General features: G+C 48.1%; 1 protein-coding gene and 1 long non-coding RNA gene across 5 annotated transcripts; one reads left to right on the forward strand and one right to left on the reverse strand.

The window, feature by feature from the left end:
• Positions 1-869: 869 nt before the first annotated feature.
• Positions 870-9,890, forward strand: sim1a (SIM bHLH transcription factor 1a). Of its 4 annotated transcripts, none has more exons than XM_029141219.3 (12): positions 870-1,132; positions 1,814-2,260; positions 3,367-3,449; positions 3,549-3,638; positions 3,738-3,846; positions 4,276-4,361; positions 4,660-4,859; positions 5,008-5,114; positions 5,201-5,348; positions 6,949-7,105; positions 7,225-7,612; positions 8,055-9,890. In XM_029141219.3, exons 2-12 carry the CDS (start codon positions 2,086-2,088, stop codon positions 8,789-8,791), a joined length of 2,280 nt encoding a protein of 759 aa, XP_028997052.1. In that variant the 5' UTR covers positions 870-1,132; positions 1,814-2,085; the 3' UTR covers positions 8,792-9,890. The 4 variants fall into 4 exon arrangements, with proteins under 4 accessions (XP_028997052.1, XP_028997054.1, XP_028997053.1 ...); XM_029141221.3 differs by having other exon boundaries at positions 7,228-7,612; XM_029141220.3 differs by having other exon boundaries at positions 870-1,055.
• LOC129603707 (uncharacterized) lies at positions 4,611-20,760 on the reverse strand. Its single transcript, XR_008693875.1, has 2 exons — positions 20,655-20,760; positions 4,611-4,887 (listed from the first exon to the last, which is right to left on the reverse strand). It is a non-coding gene; the product is annotated as an uncharacterized LOC129603707 (long non-coding RNA).
• Between the last annotated feature and the right edge of the window lie 73 nt (positions 20,761-20,833).

The raw sequence follows: 20,833 nt of genomic DNA on the forward strand, positions 1-20,833 counted from the left end.
TTCAACTCCACGTTTTTAAGAGGCGAAACAGGAAATCCACAACAAAAACAGCTATTTATATTCCAATGGTTTAAGTGTAACGTTCAGAGGACATTTAACGTGCGAGAAGTTGTGAGTCAAACACATTCTAAACGATTCACGAAATAACAACGTGCGAGCTCTGGTCGCCTGCGTAAAGTTTCGATGTAGTCACAGTAAACATCATAATCAATCACCGTTCAATGCTACGACGCTAAAAAGCCCAGTGGATTTTAGGTTCAGGTTTAAACACCAAGATGAATATTGACGGTCATTATACCTTAGTTAAGTTTATGATTTTGTCACTAGAACCGTGCGTAAACAAACACAACGTATTCGTATTTAATTATTAATTAAGAGATTTGAGGAGCTTAATATTAACAATGAATTATTACAACGTAAGTTTTTCGAGTTGATGATCATCTAAGTCGTTAATTATACACTTACAAGCAGTTTCATGAAAACAGCAATTACCTAATTAAGTATTTTTATATGAAAATAAATTAAATAGATAAATTGTGTTTTGGTGCTTTAAACTGGGAAATAAAAGTTATTTATGTGGAACGATCATTTTAATTCTCTTCTAGTGGTCTTTGGAGATTTTATTTATCCTCTCACTTGTAGAACTTTCTCCTGCTTTGCTATTTCAAGCGGATTTATTTATTTTTTCAACTTGATCCATGCTCTCCAAGCTAATGACAAAACCACAACAAGATCAGACTTAAAGGTGCCGTGCGTACCTTGCTGCCTGCCGAACTGACGCCCACGTCGAACGTCCAATCGACGCACGTCTTTTGACGCTTCCAGCCAATCACAGCGGAGCGGCCGCACGGTGGGCGGGCCCATGGCTTCTCCGGAGAGGACGTCGAGATAGTTGAGGAGAGGAGGCTTGTTCGGCACGAATGACACTCGTTGCGCCTTCCTGTAATTTGGAGAGGTGTATGCAGCGCACGACCCCGTCGCCTTTCCAGGTGGAAATCCAGGAGGAGCTGAGACCGAACTTAACTGGGACAACTGGTGAACCCGGTTCAGGACAGGTGAAATTCCCAGCAGGCTGCCTTCAAGGCCACGGGATCGATCCAGATGCGGGGAAGTCCGGTGTATCTGTGCGCGGGTAGGAACACTGCTAACATGTCCGTCTCAGGCGATCTATAAGCAGCGCTGGATGTTCGAAATGTCGGTCACAGAAGTGGAATTGGGCCACGATCGTTTTTATCTCAGTTGCAAGTGTTTCAGCATGGGTGTATGATCGTCTCCTGATGTTGTTACAGTGCCGATTTCCTGTATTTTGCACAGTTGGGCCTTTTCACCTCACCGGCATCATTTTAAATAGTTCAGTGTTAAATATCAAAATGCGCCCAACACAACTCGAAACACGAGAAATGGTCCTCGATCCTTAAAGGAACTCCGCACGAGTCGATCTTCGACCACGGACTCGCTTCGAGCCGCATTTATAAACAGTGACGTTATTGCGCTAAAGGTTTCTTGCTGCGTCTTTTGTTTTTATTTTGGGAACGCCGTTATTCATTTACTGTTGTTTTTTACTTCGACACCTGCATCCCGCTGCGGAATCCGGGAGTTTTATGGCTGCGGTTCATCTTTAATAAATGTGATTGGTGATTTATTGCTTTTTCTAGGGTCCCACCTGATACGCAGGCCCCTGTAAAACAGGCATCAGCTGTAGGAGCACTTACATCATGTCCGGTCTCACTGGCCTCTGCAGATCAAAACGCACCGATGCTTTTCCCAACTGAATATGTCGGCGATAACGCCTTTTTCTGTCTGTGTCTCATAGGTCATGGATAAACGCCACGGTGGAGGCTTAACTTTAACCGGCTGAAGTGTCAGATCGCACGTCCGTGGGGAATACCGGGGATACTCACCCATCTCCACCTGAGCCGTTCACGTTGAATCTGCAGCGCTTTATTTTATTCCAAAAAAAAAAAAAAAAAACCCACACAACTGCAATGAACAGGCGGCACAGCGGAGGGAGACCCGTCAGGCTGCCGATGTGAACGACCGCCGCCGTCTCACGCAAGGAAGGACCCCGAGAAACAAGGCGCCGACATGAAGGAGAAATCCAAAACGGCCGCAAGGACTAGACGGGAAAAGGAGAATAGTGAATTTTACGAACTGGCCAAAATGTTGCCTCTGCCGTCGGCCATCACCTCCCAGCTGGACAAGGCGTCGATAATAAGGCTGACGACAAGTTACCTGAAGATGAGAATTGTTTTCCCTCAGGGTGAGCCATTAGCCCAGTTACGCACGTTCAGGTCTGGTGTGGGTTTGTTGACACCCTGTCCGCTGTTGAGGCTCACTGGCACAATTATTATTATCACTACTATCATTATTAGAATCAGAATTATTGCTAAAACGCACGAGGCAAAAGGATTTAACAGGGAACAATTTGATGTTAGAAATGGGCGAGAAGCATTTTTACACAAATCATAGTTAGATCACAATAAAAATATTTGACTTATTTTTAGCTCAGATTGTTTAATAATAACTAAATGCAGGTTATAAAAATATACGTTTAGCCCCAAATAACATTGGGTCATGTTAGAAGCTGAAATAAAATGTACATTTTTAGATAAATTTATTGTTATTCATCTGAAGTTAAATCATGTCAGAAGAAATTTCTACGTACTTTTCTAGCATTTCTCTAAATCTAGGGAGTCTTTTGCGATTGGGTTATGATCGTTTTTATTCCGAGTGTCCAAAGGAGACGGTCTGCCACCATCTTTTATGCAGGGTCTCTGCGTCAGGGCCCACTGTGACTGCGTGACTGAGAACAAATCGTACCAATTATAAAAAGGCTCTGCGAGGCTTCTAATCTCCCAAAGCCAGGAGACACACACACACACAACATTACAACATTACACAGCCTCGCTCCTGCAAGAACAGACGCTACGGATGATCTCCCGTGAAATCAGATCATAAGCCCACATTCTGGGCAACACCTAATATCTACAGGCCATGTGGAACAAAAGCGACTAAACAAGTGGCTAAATAAAAATTGCAAAAAAAGATAAAAATAATTTTTGTATCAATCGGAAAACATTCTTCTTTGTTGATATACACAGGTATATTGTCTCTTTCTACATCGTTTTATCCGATGAGGTTATATTATTTTCTATTTAGGCACAACATTTACGCACGCACTTAGGATCCGTGGATGAGATTCAAGCTCAATTAGTTCTAAAGAAACTGAATATTATAGTGACAAACGAAACAACCTCCCTCGGTGTTTATCGTTCTTTTTAACACCAATGCATCCCACACAAAGCAAAATCTATTCTATAATAATGGTGATAATAATTTTATTATTACCTGTCCCACTCTCTCCAGGTCTTGGGGAGGCGTGGGGTCACGCGAGTCGAACAAGATCCTTGGAAAATATCGGGCGAGAGCTGGGGTCTCATTTATTGCAGGTGGATTATTAATATCCGCAAAATTAACTGTAGTAGATATTTGGTCGATATATGATGGGAAAGTAAATCAGAAGTAACGATGGCCTGTGTTTTTTTCAGACTCTGGACGGATTCATCTTCGTCGTGGCACCAGATGGGAAGATAATGTACATTTCCGAGACAGCATCGGTCCATTTAGGCCTATCTCAGGTCCGCTTGTACTGGAACACTTACTTATTTCATAAATAACGCTTTAATAGAGATTGATGCTAAACGATACACGTTAATTAACTGAGATATTCTCAACAGGTAGAGTTGACTGGGAACAGTATTTATGAATACGTACATCCCGCCGACCACGACGAGATGACCGCTGTCCTGACGCCGCATCAGCCCTATCACTCCCATTTCGTCCAAGGTAAAAAATACATTTCCTCTCTATTGCTTCTCACACGCAATCGGCCTGTTCGTCGTGTATGCGCAATTTTATTCAAAGTCTCCGTGTTTAGAAGCGCTGCGTATAATGACTGGAGCAGATGTGTTACGCATATTGAATATCCGCGCGTATCAGGTCCAACGTGCGCGTTTTGCACCAGAGCGAGAAGCATCAGAAAACCTGTTTGTTTACGCGCAACTGTAATTATTTTCCAACAGAGAATGTATTTCTTTTTATCATAATTGCATATTATTTTTAAACTGTCTTCATATTCGAAAAGCCAGTGCGTAATTTTGGCCCGAGCAACCGAGCGTGGCAATAAGACCGCGATAATGTGCAGCTCTATATTCAGCTGTTCGTCATATTACATTTTCTGAGGAAAATGTAACAAAACCATTTGTCGTCCTTCAGAATACGAAGTGGAGCGCTCCTTCTTTCTGCGGATGAAATGTGTGCTGGCGAAAAGGAACGCAGGCCTCACGAGTGGTGGATACAAGGTGGGAAACCCTCGATCACAGACAAGCTGTGCTCTATTTATGTTATTAATACCATTACAATTATTTTAATTGATATTTTTAAAATAGCCTAACATCCTTGTAAATTCATTTTCATAATAGTTTCACTGCAGGTGATTATTTTTACTTATATAGTTTGTAGGTTTAATATTATATTTCAAATAATACTAATATAATATATAATACTAATATTTAAATAGTAAATATTTTGGCCATTAATTACCACTCTCATTTATGAGCAGGCATTTTATTTATTTATTTTTTCTGTGCTTCATCACAGGTCATCCACTGCAGCGGCTACCTGAAGATCCGTCAGTACAGCCTGGACATGTCACCGTTCGAGGGCTGCTACCAGAACGTGGGCCTGGTGGCCGTGGGTCACTCGCTGCCGCCCAGCGCCGTGACCGAGATCAAGCTGCACAGCAACATGTTCATGTTCCGGGCCAGTCTGGACATGAAGCTCATCTTCCTGGACTCCAGGTATCGGCGTTGTCCGTTAATTGGTTGGCTCAGAAAAAAAAAAAAAAACAGCGGGGGTTAAAATTCACAACAAGGTGCAAAGAAAGTGAATTAGCCCGGAATCACTCAGCATGGGTTTTTTTTAGTATTGCTCTTTATTGGTCCCCAGGGTCGCAGACCTGACAGGATATGAGCCACAGGACCTGATAGAGAAAACTTTGTACCATCACGTCCACAGCTGTGACATCTTCCACCTCCGCTGTGCACATCACCTGTGTGAGTTGTTGAGTCCCTTCGGTGACAGCGTCTCGTTCTGCTGCGGCCGCCGCGCCTGCTAATCTCCTGCCTTTTATCTTCCCCAGTGCTGGTGAAAGGTCAGGTCACCACCAAGTATTACCGCTTCCTGGCCAAGCACGGCGGCTGGGTGTGGGTGCAGAGCTACGCCACCATCGTGCACAACAGCCGCTCCTCCAGACCTCACTGCATCGTCAGCGTCAACTACGTCCTCACGTGAGTCCTACAGCAAACCTGCATTTTGTACTAAATTATAAAACCATTTCTGAAGTGTGAATAGAACTGAATGCTTCTCTAGATTAAGTCAAATCATATCATAGACTCCTTATGATCCATGCTTGAAGCTTATCCTGTGATATTTCCTCGCTTTATCCCCCTGCAGCCTCTCTGTGCAAATCCAGCAAAAAGTAGGGCTGCAGGACTCAGGCATGTGTGTGTTATGAGAGCACAAAGCACACTAAGGCCCTTAGAGACAGTGTGACAAACATCAGGGTTCAACCCCATCAACAAACCTCTACTGTCACCATCAATCTGCACTCTAAGGAAAACAAAATCAATCACACGGTGAACTAGGAATCAATGGCTATCTCATAGATGTAGCGCATGTTGGATTTTCCTCGTTAGGTTCGGTTGATCCACATGTCACCGCGAGGCGGGACGTGTGTGTGTATGTGCGCCCGTGCACGTGCGCGCGCGTGGGGCTGCACTCCAAGTATCGATTCCTGCAATGCAGTAAGGAGAAAACAAAGTAACTGCATCACAACCACAGTGAATTTCCAGATGCATAATTAGGTCCAACACGGACGCACCGAAAGCTTGGATGCAGGAAATAAATAAACTATATGGAAAAAAAGGCAGCAATTCAATCATCCTGTCCCAGCAGCATTTTAACCCAACAAGAATCCATTAATAAATCATGTTTGGATGTTGGCTGGTGGCGCATTTCAGACACGAGGTGCTCTGACATTGACCCTGAGGTGGAATTTGGCTAACACAGCTGAGTTTGCACAAAGGCCCGACATTATTGGCTCAGCTACGAGTCAGCCGGGGCACAGATAGGAAGCAGATCCAGCCGCCGCCGCCGCCGCCATACCTGCAGGAGCAAATAAGGCGCCGGCCAAACACAGCCTTTCCCCCGAGGTGGCGCGCACCAAGAATGGGTCATATTTAGAGTCGCATTAAAGAGGCTGGCTGCGCGGGGGTCAGGGACGGGCCAGCGGGTTTGAAATGCCAGGCAGCTGCTGTTACACGCCGTTGATGCGATAAGTTAAGAATAGGCCCCGTGTTTGCTGAACACTTGACACAGGAGCCGTCCTCGCGACGGCGAGGGCGACGCGTCCGCGATTCTGCGCGGGTGAATCGCACGCATGCAGATCCGTGAAGGCTCCCGATGCTTATTGTGCCACTTGCTCTGTGGCGCCGGTTGTGCAACAGAAAAGAATGATTAACTTTCTTCACGGCGTCTGTTATTTTTCCTAGAAGTGGAACAGCTTAATCTGCCCAACGCATCTTAAATGCTGTTTTCACTCCTCATAGTCCATCCATCATTCACAACATCAACTCTGTGTTTATTAAATACTATCTGTTCATCCATCTGTGTCCAATATTAACCGAGACGTGTGCTGGACACTGAATGACTAAGTCGCCCGGCACAAGTTTGCAACTTGGACTATTAAAAAGAGAGAAACTGAAGGCACAAAGGTTATTCAGATTCATTAACTGGCCAAAAAATGTAATGCTTCAGTCTGGACTGGTCCAAAACAACCACCTGCGCATGTGTCTTCATCCTTCAACTGTCTTTTGTTTGTCTCCGAAGGGACACGGAGTATAAGGGAATGCAGCTGTCCTTGGACCAGATGAGCCCCACCAAGCCGGCCTTCCCCTATGCCGAAAGCCACGCCGAGGACAGGAAGAGCACCAAGTCCCGCCTCACTCAAGCCAAGGCCAAAGCCAGAGTGTCCCCCTACCCACAGGTACCCACCCAGCCAACCAGCAGAGCTGAGGCAGGACAAGAGTCCAACGTGGGCTTAATTCTCCAAAAGAGTTTGGAAGCACAGACTCTCACGACTGTGGTTTGCTTGGTTCTGTCCAGCAGTTTTCAGCCTTCAACCCAGAGCGCTCCGAGTCCGACCAGGACAGCCAGTGGGGAGGGAGCCCGCTGACGGACTCGGCGTCCCCCCAGCTGCTGGACCCCGGCGAGGCCGTCGAGGCGTCCTGTGCCTATCGCCTGTACCCGGACCCGGGCTCCCTGTGCTACGGCCTGGGCCTGTCGGAGGACGAGCTCGCCCACGCCCAGGCGCACTCGCACACCGCCACCTGCGACCGCGTGCGGTGCCAGGGCGGCCGCTACTTCCTGGGAACCCCCCAGTCGGGACGGGAGATGTGGTGGGACGCCACGCGCTCCGTGCTCTCGCTGCCAAAGTCGGCGGCGGAGAACAGCGAGGGCTACGAAATCACATCCTACCACGGCGCCATTCACGGTGAGGCGTTAGGGTCGAGACCGCGACCATCTGTCTCTGGAAATAACCCCGGCCTAGCGTCTTCTGGTAGCTGTTTTCCAAATGTTATTATGTGACATGCTAAGTTGTTTACGCCGTCTCTTGCCAGTGGGCCGATTGCTACCATCTGTTCAAAAATTGCCTGCAACCGAAGGCCAAGTTATTTCACTTTTCACATCCTCAAACAGGGAAACAACCCCCACTCGGCGTCTGCCAAGACAGACTGGTTCTACACGCAGCCAGGGTTGTAGACATTACACAGACAAACCTACAGTTTAACTACTGCTCCTTAAAGGATATAGGAACACACACTTTCAGGGTTTTCTCACACAGTGGACCCACGAGCAACAGACCCAGTCACTCATTAACCAAGTGTAATTCATTGGCTTTGCTCTAAGACGTGGTCATTGAACTTCTCTTACAGGAAGGGGCCACTGGGACGAAGACAGTGTGGTGAGTTCACCGGATGGAGGCGGGTCCACCAGCGATTCAGGTGAGCGTTACCATGGCGACCACTACCGAGCAAGCCCCCGGGAGCCAAGCAAGATGGAGACGCTGATCCGCGCCACGCAGCAGATGATCAAGGAGGAGGAGAGCCGCCTGCAGCAGCACAAGGACGCGGCGGGCCTGGCCAAGGCTCACAGCCCGTGCTTCGCGTCCTCGCTGCCCGACCACCCCCAGCTCGCCATGCCCAGCGTGGTGTGCCGCGGCCCCGGCGCCCCCAGCATCGAGCTCCCCTCCGAGCGGCTCCACTACCGGGACGCCGTCAAGGCGCTCGGCGCCCACGACACCGACGAAAACGCCGCCGCCAGTCCCGCGTCCCTGTCCCGTCTGAGCAGCCCCAGCTCCGACGGCATCCCGAAGTCCGGCCTCTCGCTCACCAAAGACTACATGCAGGCGGACCTGTCGCCGCACCCCTCGCAGCCCCAGGGGAGCCTGCTGCTCTACCCGGCCCAGGAGCGGCAGCCACTGGACAGGCAGGCGGCCTACGCCTTGGCCGGATACTCCCTGGAGCACCTTTACGACCCGGAGAACCTGCGGAGTTACTCGGGCCTGGCCTGTGGCGGCGTCCAGTACGACGTGGCGTCTCACGTGCGGATGCAGGCCGAGCAGATGCAGGGACACAAGGCCACCTCGGTTATCATAACCAACGGAAGCTGACATATCCGGTGCGGATGGGTCCGGATCGCTAGCTGAGGATGTGACAGTAACTCGGTGCTGTATGGACGTCATTGATGAGGTGCTTGATGCAAAAGACAATGAAAAAGAAAAAAAGGTACCTGCACTGGGTTGAAACAGCCCCTGGGGCTCATTCAGCACAATTTGTGTCCATCAACCATTATCTTTGTTGTTTCAGAAGACTCTGAGTAAGTAGAGTTAGAGAGCTAACAATCGGTTTGCCACCAGAGCCGGGCGGAGGTTTGGCTCTATTACATAGGACTCTAGTGGTGTCTTAATGGCAGAGGACTGAAGTCCCTCCCTACGAAGGCGACCCAGGAGTCTGGTTAAACATGAAGCCAGTGTTTCTGTTCCAAACATCTCACGCATCATTGGCCAAGTGAGTTAATCTGTCCTGGACGCAGTTTCCAAAGGCAGTAAGAAAGCGTGTTGTTCCACTGACCCTTCAACTTAAAAGTCCTCCACGCAGGCGTAATGTTTGACACGCGGAGTGCAACGTTCACGATTGTAAGATGTCAGTGTTTCCTTGTATTTATTTGTCCGTGGGCTGTTTTCTGTACGTGCCATTTCTTTCTGTCCAAGTAGCATCTTTTCCTGGTGGCATTGAGTTAGTTGTGGTGTTCGGATCGCGCCAAAGTTTGACGGAAAAAAAAAATGAAGCGAGTGGAGAAAGAAAGAGAGGAAAATGTCTCTGATATGTAAAGGTGTCAACTTCAAGCTCGGAACAACAAGTGAGACCAAATTGACTCATTAGCGTTGTCCTCTAATTGCATTGACAACAGCAGATGTTTCTCAAACGATCACTTACATATCAGAGAAGGATTCTTCCTGCTTTACCTCAGTGACCCTGCTCCAACACGTGCTTTTAAATCCACATCAACCATTTGTTTTTGTCATCACAGCCTTAATGGTTCACGTGACGGACACACGGACGTCGCGTAAAAATGTGTTGAATGTTTAGTTTCCTATTTAATTTATGATGTAAATATCCATATACAATGAACTTTTGGACAAGAAGTGACAAGATTATTTATTAATTGGTTAAAAAGTATCTTAAATCTGAATACAGTTGTAAACAAATGACAAATTTGTCTGAGTGGGTTTTTGTTGTACAAGGGTTTTCTGCTAGAGCTGCTGCCACACGCACGCACGCACGCACGCACGCACGCACGCACGCACGCACGCACGCACTACTGATTAACAGGCTGAGACTAATCAAGCAACTGGTTAAATTATTATGACAGCAATCTGTCCCACACACCAACCTCTGCTCCCCCCTCTGCCCTGATGTGTGTGTGTGTGTATATATATATATATATATATATATATATATATGGAAATTTGTGACATGTTCTGGAGACTGGTTCAGGCCCAGATGCAGACCCAGAGCTCCCTCCCAACCGTCAGCTCTGAGAGCCTGCCACACTGCCGCCATTCCAGGAGGCAGAGCTGTTAGACCGCGCCGCCGTTGACATGGCTGTGTGTGTGTGTGTGTGTGTGTGTGTTTATTGCTCAGATACTTCAATAATAATAGCCCCCCCCCCTCCTTTCTAAACACTGGAGCTTTTGCCTGATGTGCCCTGAAGGCTTTCACATGTAGAGTCGGCTATAAATGCGGCCAACACTGGGCCCGTTGCCCGGACTCTCCACACGTGCACACAGCTCCCCACCCGACTCACCCATCCTCACCCAAACCCTGCGCGCTCCCCCTGAAGAAAGACACGCACTATAATGGAGCCTCGGAGTCAGAATGGAGGTTTAGAGAAGCATCGTTTATAAAGGGACACAAACCGAGGCACCAAATGGTGGCAGGAGAAGCACTCGGCGCCTCCGCTTCACTTGTAATTGCCTGAGCAGATGTGCTATGTTAATCACGTGTTCGCACTCAGCAAGCCTCGTAATGAAATTAAAGCGTTTGCAGATCGTTTGCCTACGACGCTACTGCAAATACAGAGCGCGGGTGAGTCAGCTTTGTTTACACCGCGAGGCAGCGTCAGAGGAGAGCGCCGCCGGCCCGGCATGGAGCCGAGCGGCGGAACCGCGGGGGCCGGAGCCAGGGCTCGGCCACTGCAGCGAAGCAGAAACGGATCCGAGCCCCGCAACACAGCGCGGAATACAAAGGTGCAGGTGGCGGGGCCCGGAGCAGCCCCCCGGATGCCGGCGTGATTGATTTCAGGCTCAGGACTGTGGCACAGTTGCATATTCATACATCAATTAAAGTGCTCCTCCACCGGCGAGGCCATAATTCAACCCGAGTCGTCCGCATGAAACAGCTTCGGACCAGAACGGGGAAAAGTGCTTAAGCATGTTTTCTCTTCCTGTGTATTTTATGGCCTCTCCATGTGAACCGGCATCTTATAATTGCGCAATTCAGCTCATTCAAGAGGGAGACATCTTCTAGATTTGATTCCTGCTTTGCTCAAGCAGCTACAGAACATTGTTGTGAAGAGTTCAGGAGCTGGGAAAACCACTGGAGCGCAGCACTTAGCGACACCTCTGCACCAGAACTCGCTGCACCGGAGCACATTTAGATGTTCTGATTGGGTGGACCGGGATATTGGGGTCATCCGGTCGATCTGATTGGCCGAGCCGGGTGACTAAGGTCGTGTTGCAGAGTGGGCAGGAAATAAGGTTTCCCTCGGGGCCCAAATGAGATTCCTGCCAGTAAAAATGCTGCTAATTACCGGCAGGTTCAACCTATTAATGCATCTTCTGTGTTTGTGGGCGCTCGGTGGGTTTCTCTTCACATCACAGTTTTCCAGCCCTGCCTCGTGGAGCGTGTGCGTGAACCGCCAGCTCTCTTCCTGGAACGAGTCATCGGCAGCGATGGACGGACCTGCCACAACCTGCGCTCCATCAATCAGGCCTTTATGGTGAAGACAGAGGCAGCTTTGAGTGAAACCCGTGTGGCAGAACCCGGAGAATATTAAGACTCGCCTCAAGTTTCAGTCTCGCAGTGGCCCGAGCTTCAATGATCTGTCGATCTGACAAAAGCTTGAAAGCTGATTACTCCAACGAGTTCTAAGTAGAAGTGATTTAAGAATAGGTATAATTGACAAATGTTAGGTTTTGAGCTTTAATACATGAAGAAGAAACTGTGATAAAATTATGTAAGAATTTACAATTCAGCTTATTTAATTACACAACATTTAAGTTGTCAAACTGTTGTCAACAGGCCTCTCTTAAATATGATGATTATTAAATTCAGTGTGTTTTACTCTGTAAAGGTGCTGGACAAAATGAGTCTGCATGATATAGAATGAGATTTGAATAAATGCACTATCCACTAATTCGAATATTACAGTATGTTTTTAGTTTTTCCTGTATTTAAGTCAATGTTAAATCCAGAACATTTATATGAAACCGTAACAAAAGCCTTAGATTTAAAACTCACTAATCTTTCAGCAACATGACTATTAAAAAGACAACGCGCGCACACACACACACACACACACACACACACACACACACACACACACGGCTCAGACAGTGTGAATCTAATGCCCTCCAATCCTGTGAATCCCTTTGTTCCTGATTTCATGCTTGATTTGCCCACAGCTTGAATCTGGCTGGCATCTTCTCACTGCTTTCACTCCTGCCAAATCCACAGAGCCACTCAGGATACATGTCCTCTCTCTCCCTCTCTCTCTCTCGCCTGCCATTGTCCATTCCACCATGTCTGGGAAATGCTCTCCAACACATGCCAAGGAGTTGTGTTTGTTTGCAGCTCAGTCCCTCTTATTGTAAACACCACATTAATCTGCCAAGACCAGGCTACAGTCAATTCTGACACCATCCCTTAGCTTTTTTTTCCCCTGTTTTAAATAATTTCATTAACGCGACAAGGCCCCTGGAAGCACATCGCTATCAAACGGCTTCCCGTGGAGCTGACGAATAATCCCCCGGTGCATTGATAACCAAACTACGCGCGCGCTGCAAATCCTAAGATGGATTCAGCGCCTCTCGTGAGGAGCCTCTCGGCCGCTCTGTTTAGAAACCTGCCGTTTCTAAAGCAACGCGTCGGCCCGAGATCTCCCACTCGTTCCATCCCTCCAGCGCATATTGTGACAGCTGCGCGAGGGGAGCAGGGGAGAGAGAGAGAGAGAGAGAGAGAGAGAGCGAGAGAGACAAGGAGAGCGTCCCCAGAGAGAGGGTGCCGGTGCTCCACGGCTCCAAGGCACCGCCTGCATGCCAATGAGGAGATTCCCCTGCAGCAGCAGCAGCAGCAGCAGCAGCAGCTTCAGCAGCAGCAGCAGCAGCGGAGGCCTTGTAGCCGAGCAGCAGGAGGGGCCGGTGCCGACACTGTACCACTATAGCACCACTACACTCTCCTCACAAAAGAGCTCAACACCAGATGGATGTCTGAAGCGGAGCACTGAGAAATAATCAAATAGCAAATCCAATTTATTGTAAACACGCTGGTAATAATTATCTCTGTAACAACAATAATCCTGAGGACCTAAATGTTCCAGCATGGCCCGCGTTCCTCCATTGAGAGGGAAATCTGCGATACTCTTCGCTATTATGTGAACTGTAATCAATCAATTCATGTTATTTGTTGTCGTGGTTCAGGCTTTCCAGTCCCATGAAACGCGCCGCGTCTGTTTCTGCTCCGCTCGGCGCTTTCCTAATTTCGGAGGATGCTTCTTGACAGGTTGTTTTGTTGGTTCCAGTGTAGCTGGCAGCGCCGGTGCCAAGAAAGCGCGAATGAAGACTTTGCAATCGCAATCCATGAACGCAAGCGAGCGCGGGCCGCCATTAATCAAAGGTTTGGCCGCACTTGGCTGCACTTTGCTTCATCCCTGGTGAGGATCGCGGAGACGAGAGCAACACAACGACCGTGAGCTAGGATTCTTCCTGTTTAATCAGTGCGGCTGTAATCCTGGTGCCAACAGCAGCAGTGTGAATAAGGGCATTAGTGAGTGTAACCACCTCCTCTCCGTCCCCCTCGAGGAGAATTAATAACTAATTATGTCAGGGCACTCGTCCAGATGGTCCTATCAGATGGTCCCACTGTCCCCGGTTCACCTCCAACAAGCACCTCTGACCCCGACGGCCACGTCGCCCCGGCAACGCGGATCCGGCGCCCCGAGCCGCCGGGGAGCATGGAACCGGGGGGCCGGAATAAAGAAGCACGAGCGGGGCGTGTCCCATCGGTCCTGGACGGGTGCCTTGGAAGCACCATGAATACAAGGCTCCCCGCCGGGGCCCTGATCTCCACGGTCATGATTCTGTTATTACACACCGTGTTCCCGTGATGGGCAGATGGCTCCGGGCGCCGGCACATGCACATGCATTCACACGCATTCAACACACGCCGGGCCAGTCGCATCAATGGACACAACCTGATACTCCCCTTTCTTGTCTCATTAGGAGGCTATAGAAACATAAGAACATAATAGGGTGGAATTAAGTGCCCGTGCTGGTGTCAAAAAGGGGGGGGGGGAACAAGCGCACGGGGCGCTCGCCCGGCTTTGTGCGGTGATTAGAGGCTCGGACGGGTAAAAGACGCGCCCTCTGGGACGGAGCAGCTTTAGAAGCAGCGCTTAAACAGACAGGGAGGTGACAGCGGTGACAAGCGGGCGTCAGAGCCGGGGCTGATGGGAAAAAAACCTGGGCCGACGCGGCCTCAGCTTCAGGCCCAGATCAAGAGTTTCCAACGTTATTGGCTTTTATATTTTGGAATATTCAGGAATAATGGATGAATTAAACGGTGTCTTTGCGGAACACAGTGACGCCGCGTCCTCCAGAAGCTCTTTGACAATTTGTCACATAAAAGCCCCCTAAACTCTTGGGCAAACAGGAACTTTAGCGAAGCTCCCCCGCGCGAGTCGACGGGACCAGATGAGATCGCTGCCTCGTGTTTGAGCAGGAGACGTGGGACAAAGCAGCTAAGAACAAGCCAAACAAAGAAACTTTAAGAACGGATTTAAGGTGTTTAACCGCAACTTATTCACCTCTTCGCTTGCTTCATCTCCCGATCGTGGAGAAATGCGCCGGATGGAGAAGTGGGATCAAAGTAGTTCTTGGGCGCCACCAGCACGCGGCAGCTGAATTTACGTATAGAAGACGACCGACATCATTACGGCTCGAGCTCTAAATAAAAGAAACGATGAATGGCAGTGGAGCGACTGGAGGCTAGCACTCACTCAATTATAGCAAATGGCCCGAGACGTGTTGATAAACACAGATAATTACTTGTGAAAAGGTTCATCATTACCATTACATCATTACTTTCTGGCATTCTGGTGTCTAAGTGTCTAACAAGATTAGCCTGCCAGTCACGTTCCTCCTCTGAGTCCAGCAGACAATGCACAACTTTACCAGCTGGCTGCGTCTTCAAGAACTCTCATAATTTGAATTTAAAAATAAAACACTGCCTCTTAGATAAAAATTGGATTGTAATAAATGTGTGTTTACTATCTCTTGTACAAATATATAAATTTAATTTTGACAGGAAGACAAAAAATTTGGGGGAATTTAATTTAGTTTTGTGAATTATTTAATTAGAAAATGTAAAAATAAATTATCATAAGTACAATCTGATCATTGTCATAGAGTAAAGAAAAACTAATTAAAAAATGATTTACAAACAAAAAAATCAATAATCTGATATATTCTTGACACCAATCGCAAGTAAGGAAGTTGTTCAGAGGCCGTTTTCCACGGCGTCCACACATGTTGAACGGAGCCCTGTCACGACGTGATGACGGCCTCTTCTGAGCGAGGCCATCTGGTAGCACTGTTCTTCAGCTGCTTGAGGGATCAAGAAAATCAGCCCATCGTGGACCCGCGCGCCGCCAACGCCGGCAGCCGGGCGGTGCGTGTGCACGTGACGAGCACCTGCACACGTGCGTTCATACAAGTTCAGACCTGGAGTGTGATGTCATTACATCCCTCTAAGGCCTCCTATTAGCCAGTGCTCTGTAATCACTCTGGTGATATATTAGTACAATGCATTGATTAGCCCATAATCCAATCACTCGCCCGTTATTGATCTTTTATAGAGCGCCCCCAAGACGATAAAGCTGTAGCCACAGACAGTGGGTCAATAGGCTCACGGGAAGAGGACTCTCCCTGCAGCTAATTGGCTTATGAAATAATACAAACATTTTGCTTTCTCCACACCCGCAGAAATCAATGCCGAGCTTAGCTGGTGCATTCAAATCAATTGCGATGAGCCACATTTTGCACTTTTCTTCCCCCTCTGTAGCAGCTTTGACATCTCCCTTTCCGCGTAGTTCGATCTCTCAGTCTCGCTAAATCGCGTTTGCCCTTATTCCGCCCCTCTTTCCAGATCTGTCCTGCCGCTCCATCTTTCTTCCACTCGACCGTCGCGCCTCTCACTCCCCTGCTCCCCTTCTCTGTCCAGCGCCTTGACTGATTTTGGGTTGCCAGATAAGTTTCTACTTACAGGGAGACCACATCTGACACCCAGCTGTGTGGGTCTTGGGCTGAAAGAGCAGCTGCTGGTCATAAATCACCCGAGCTGGAGGAGCTCTGGCACTCCTTCTGTCAGCCGTGAAACAAAGACATAGAGGTAGCAGGGGGTCAGAGGTAGTCAACCTGGGCAACAACAGGAGACCCAGCAGCACCTCCACTGCACCGAGCGCTCCTCCATTATAGGACGGTACTGTAGGACTGTAATCACTGAGTGATATATGCGCGGACGGTGCCAGAGTATGGAAATGCACAGTCGAGAAGTATGCTGTAATATGGTATGCAAGCAATTATGGTTACACAGGCGATGCAGCATGTGAGCCGGGAGGTCAGAGGACAGACAACCCCTTGCAGAGTTACTGTAGCTGCAGAAATGCAAATAAATTCTGTCAACAGAGAAGGGAAGGTCTTGTTGCAAGATGTGCCTGGAAACGCTTCGGATGAAACAACTTTGAGCAACACTTGAGCTGCAGTGCAGGTTGAAAGGAGCAGTGAAAAGGTAAATTCAGTTGGTGTTAAATGAAATGAAAAAGGACAAAACCTGTCTGGTCCCAGAGGTAAATTGGATCGAGTCTAATTTCTATATAATTGAGGATTTGTTTGTTTTTTTACTTTAAAATATTAAATATTTTAAGAATCAAATTAAGGTGGATGGTTTATTATGATACTGTGCATTTGTGGTTAACATTCTGAGCATTTATGCTTGAGCCACTTTTAACTGTTCTGTAGAAACTGAACCACGCATCCAGAGACGGCCACTTATTCGTGCATGACGTTCTTCAAATTACACGAACACGGTCAAAAACGAATTAACAACTCGTACAACCCTGACTTTTATTCCTGGAATCCTGGCGAAGCCTCTACAATCTGGTGCAATTCAAGACGTTACATGTATGTTCTGACTGTTTCCATTTTGGCCAAAGGAGGCTGCAAACTTTTTTAAAGATTTAGATCAAAAAATTGTTTTTTATTTTTATTTTACAAGACACAAAATCTGGAAAGAGAAAAAAGGTAGAAATATTAAATCACTAACAAAGAAATAAGCATTGGTCCCTGTATTATTTTAAAGCGGATGCTAAGCTAAGTTCTACCTCTCACAGTACAGCACTTGTAGATTCTTGAAATTCGTCTGTCTGAACAGAAACATAATTGCCGCAGAGGAAATATCTGCCTGTCGCATGTCAGCGGAGGAGAAAGGGCACAGGGAAAAGAGAGCAGATTATAAAAGGGTATAAAAAGGGGAAAAGGATGACAAAGGAGAGAAAGGAAGGAGAGGACTTCTCTGCCCTTTAGTGTGCGGCGAGGGCCGATCGATAGCGGTGTAATGAGCCTGGTATTAGCTGGGGTGCAGAGGGACTGGAGCAGGGCAGAGGGAGGCCGGGGGTGGGGGGGTGGAGGCTCGGGATCTGATTCCCAACAGCAAACAACACCGTTGCTGCAGACATCAGAACCAGCACCTGAGAACATCTATTAAAGCCAGATTAGCCTGTGCTGGGGTGATGATGAATCCGCGCTCGTACCCGCTCCTCACACACGCGCCCGCACATTTTACGCCCCGACCTCCAGCTAGTCTGGCTGTTCCGCCTCTGCCGAGCCGCTGCCGGGCCCAAAGGAGAGTCCACAAAGAAAAACCAGCCTAATCCGAAAATCCTAAACTAAGAAAAGGACCCCACTCGACTTCACCTCTCCCTTTGGATACAGATTACCCAACAATAGCTTCTGCCACTCTCTTAAATCCACTACACGCTAGCAATTTGTATTAGAAAGATGGAGACGCTGGGATCGTCTGTGGTTGGTTGGGAGAGGGCGAGGAGGAGGGCCAGCGGGGAGAGGTGGCGGAGAACCATCAGGTACACTTAAAGCCAATCTGTTGCCTCGTCAATAGGCTCATTCTGCTGGAGTGCCACCGAGCTCCGTTAGCCGTCGGTCCAGCCGAGCAGGCAGGTCCAAGCTGGAGGGGGGTGGGCGAGAGAGAGAGAGAGAGAGAGGGCCACGCCTGTGTCTGCTCAATGGCCGGATCAAAGCCGGCACACAAGGATGGGCCCCACTCTTTATGCTCTTGTGTCTCCCAAAACAAACGCATCCTCCTGTCCACTGGAAGCTCCGCGGAGGAGCCTCGGCCTCAGGAACAGATGGCGCGGAGGCCTGCCGCTGGGAGACACCTGCACCGTGCAAAGGCAGGGCGAGGAAGCGTTGCCTCGGACACGTCCGAGGGTCAGGAAGACGAGCGGATAAAGAGTAGACAGTTGTTCCCACTCAAACACACTACAGCCGCTGCTGAAACTTTTAAACAGTCGCCAGCAAAAGCTCCCTATACAGTACATGTGTGACTTGGACGAAACAGACTCTGGAAGAAGCAGTCGACAAGAGCTGAGCTGCTTTTGGTCCCACACTTAAAAAGTGCTGGAGAAGAATTCTTTATTAAAAATCAAAAACTTATTATCGACTCATGTTCATCTGTAGGTTTTTGAGATTTGTCTATGATTTGGGATTTATGAGAATTAATTGTTAGTAAAGTCATCTACTGAATATTATTCACAGTAGGGACTGATTCACTACAAAGTATTTTCTTGACTTCCACTTTTCCAGGTGGATGCAGAGGAGACACTTGCAACGTGGTCAAATAAATGGAGCCTTTAACACATTTCTCTGTTGTTTTTTTCTGTCCTAATCCCATAAACCACTTATGACAGAAACCTCTAATCCTCCATGTGTTACACTCATAATAAACAAAAAAGGTGTTTAAACCAACAAGGTGGGTAGAGGAGCTTCTAATTGGATATTTTTGTTTAGAAGAAAACAATCAAAATTGTCCATTTTGCATTATTAACATTATTTCCTCGTGCTGTGAACAGTCACAGTCTCATTCTGTGGCTGTGAGTAGAGAGATTTCCAGCAGCCCAACAGAAGCAGGGCTTCCAGTAGATAAAGCCCATGCTATGGTAATCACATGCTAATCACAGTTAACACCAGCGCAGGGTCCTATACTCTAGATTAATGCATCCGTCGCATATTCACGTTTCCATTAGCATAAATCAGGTTCACCCTGCCTTTGTAATTAGTGTTTTCATGTGAATGATAATAAGATATGGTGATTAGGTCAGGGCACTAGAATGAAAATGACTTGTCAGCTAAGTCGGCCTCAAACAAACCGCACATGCTGGACTATCAATATGTGCTTCCTCCAGAAACAATTAATGATGCTGAAAGATAATGGAAGTTTGATGGTGCGGTGGAGGAAGGAAGACGGCGGCTATTAATTAAATTTCTGCAGGACACTTGATGTTTTATCTGGCTTCTTATTGCACGGATACGTTTCAGTCGAAGACATTTAAAAACACTCCTCTACAAAGAGAGAGAGAGAGGTTTTTAAGTATTTATTTTTAAGGCTTGAAAAACTACAGTGGATCTTGTTTTCCAGGATGTAGCCAGTGTCCGTATCATTTTATGGACAGTGTTTATACTGTGACGTCTGATACTGGAATTCAACAGTCATTAGCGTTACTGCTCCAGTCGTCCAGGAGGCAAGTACACGGCTGCAATGTTTCTCCATCTACACACCTACTGTAACAGAGAGAGGCTGCAGCATGTGAGCGCACGCGCAGGTGCAGCACACACACCTGTGCACCTGGATGAGACGCTAAAACAGGAGCGGAATGTGCAGCGGCAGCCGCCCGGAGGTGGAGCCCGCTTCCTGTGGGGCTCGGCTCCCCCGGGACACCTCTCCCACTCCCGACATCCCTGACATGGAGCATTCCTCCCAGACCGATGAGGCCACATGACGGACGACATCCTCCATGCCTATAACGGACGGACGAGACCCGCTGGCGTCCCGGGGGACAGGGAGGCCGAGGTTGTGATCAGGAATGTGAAACAGATAAAGTGGGAACGAAAAGGCGAAAAGAACCCACGGCGGCTTTGGAGCAACGATGCACACTGAGCAACGTGAATGTGAAGCAATAAACTGATTTTTTTGCCACCATGCGAGTGTGTGTGTTTGTGTGTTTCACACTCAACTTTGCACCCCTGTTGCCATGGTAATTTGTGAAGCCTGACCTGTGAATCGGAGCACAGCTCCCAGCCTCAAACTTCTTCCTAGTTATCGTAACCCCAGTTTGAACTGTGCAGTCACCACAGTCAACGGTACGAAAACCAGTAGTTTGGCTTCCCTGCCTTTTATTTCCTGCACTGGTTGAGTTCAGGACATGAAATACGAAATATGTAAACCTACACTACGACGCTGGCCCGAGCAGAGGAACGGCTGAATGAGAGATTCTCAGACAGGGGCAGTGATTGTTCAGAGTGTGTTTCTAAGTTATTCCTGCTCCCCGCAGCTCGGCGGTGGCTGACCCCTCTCCCCTTCTGTCTGCTAAGAGGCCTACAGGGAGGAATCAGCCCAAATTACCTTTATTGATCCGCAGAGACAGGTGAATACCAAGCAGGACTTGATTCTCTTCGCTCGTATTATCCCTCATCCAACGCTTTCATCGTTCCATCCACCTCGGAGTCTGGAAGGAGAGGGAGCGTTAAAAAAAAAAAGAGACGAGGGGCTTTTATGTGAGAGGGACTGTTCCCGGCACCACC

The sequence above is a fragment of the Betta splendens genome, chromosome 24 (genome assembly GCF_900634795.4).
Source record: "Betta splendens chromosome 24, fBetSpl5.4, whole genome shotgun sequence".
NCBI classification, from domain to species: Eukaryota; Metazoa; Chordata; class Actinopteri; order Anabantiformes; family Osphronemidae; genus Betta; species Betta splendens.

Coding starts and splice junctions, on each gene's coding strand:
- sim1a (XM_029141219.3), top strand. CDS start 2,086: ATGAAGGAGAAATCCAAAACGGCCGCAAGGACTAGACGGGAAAAGGAG. Junction 3,450..3,548: donor TGGGGTCTCATTTATTGCAG/GTGGATTATTAA, acceptor TGTTTTTTTCAG/ACTCTGGACGGATTCATCTT. Junction 4,860..5,007: donor CTCATCTTCCTGGACTCCAG/GTATCGGCGTTG, acceptor ATTGGTCCCCAG/GGTCGCAGACCTGACAGGAT.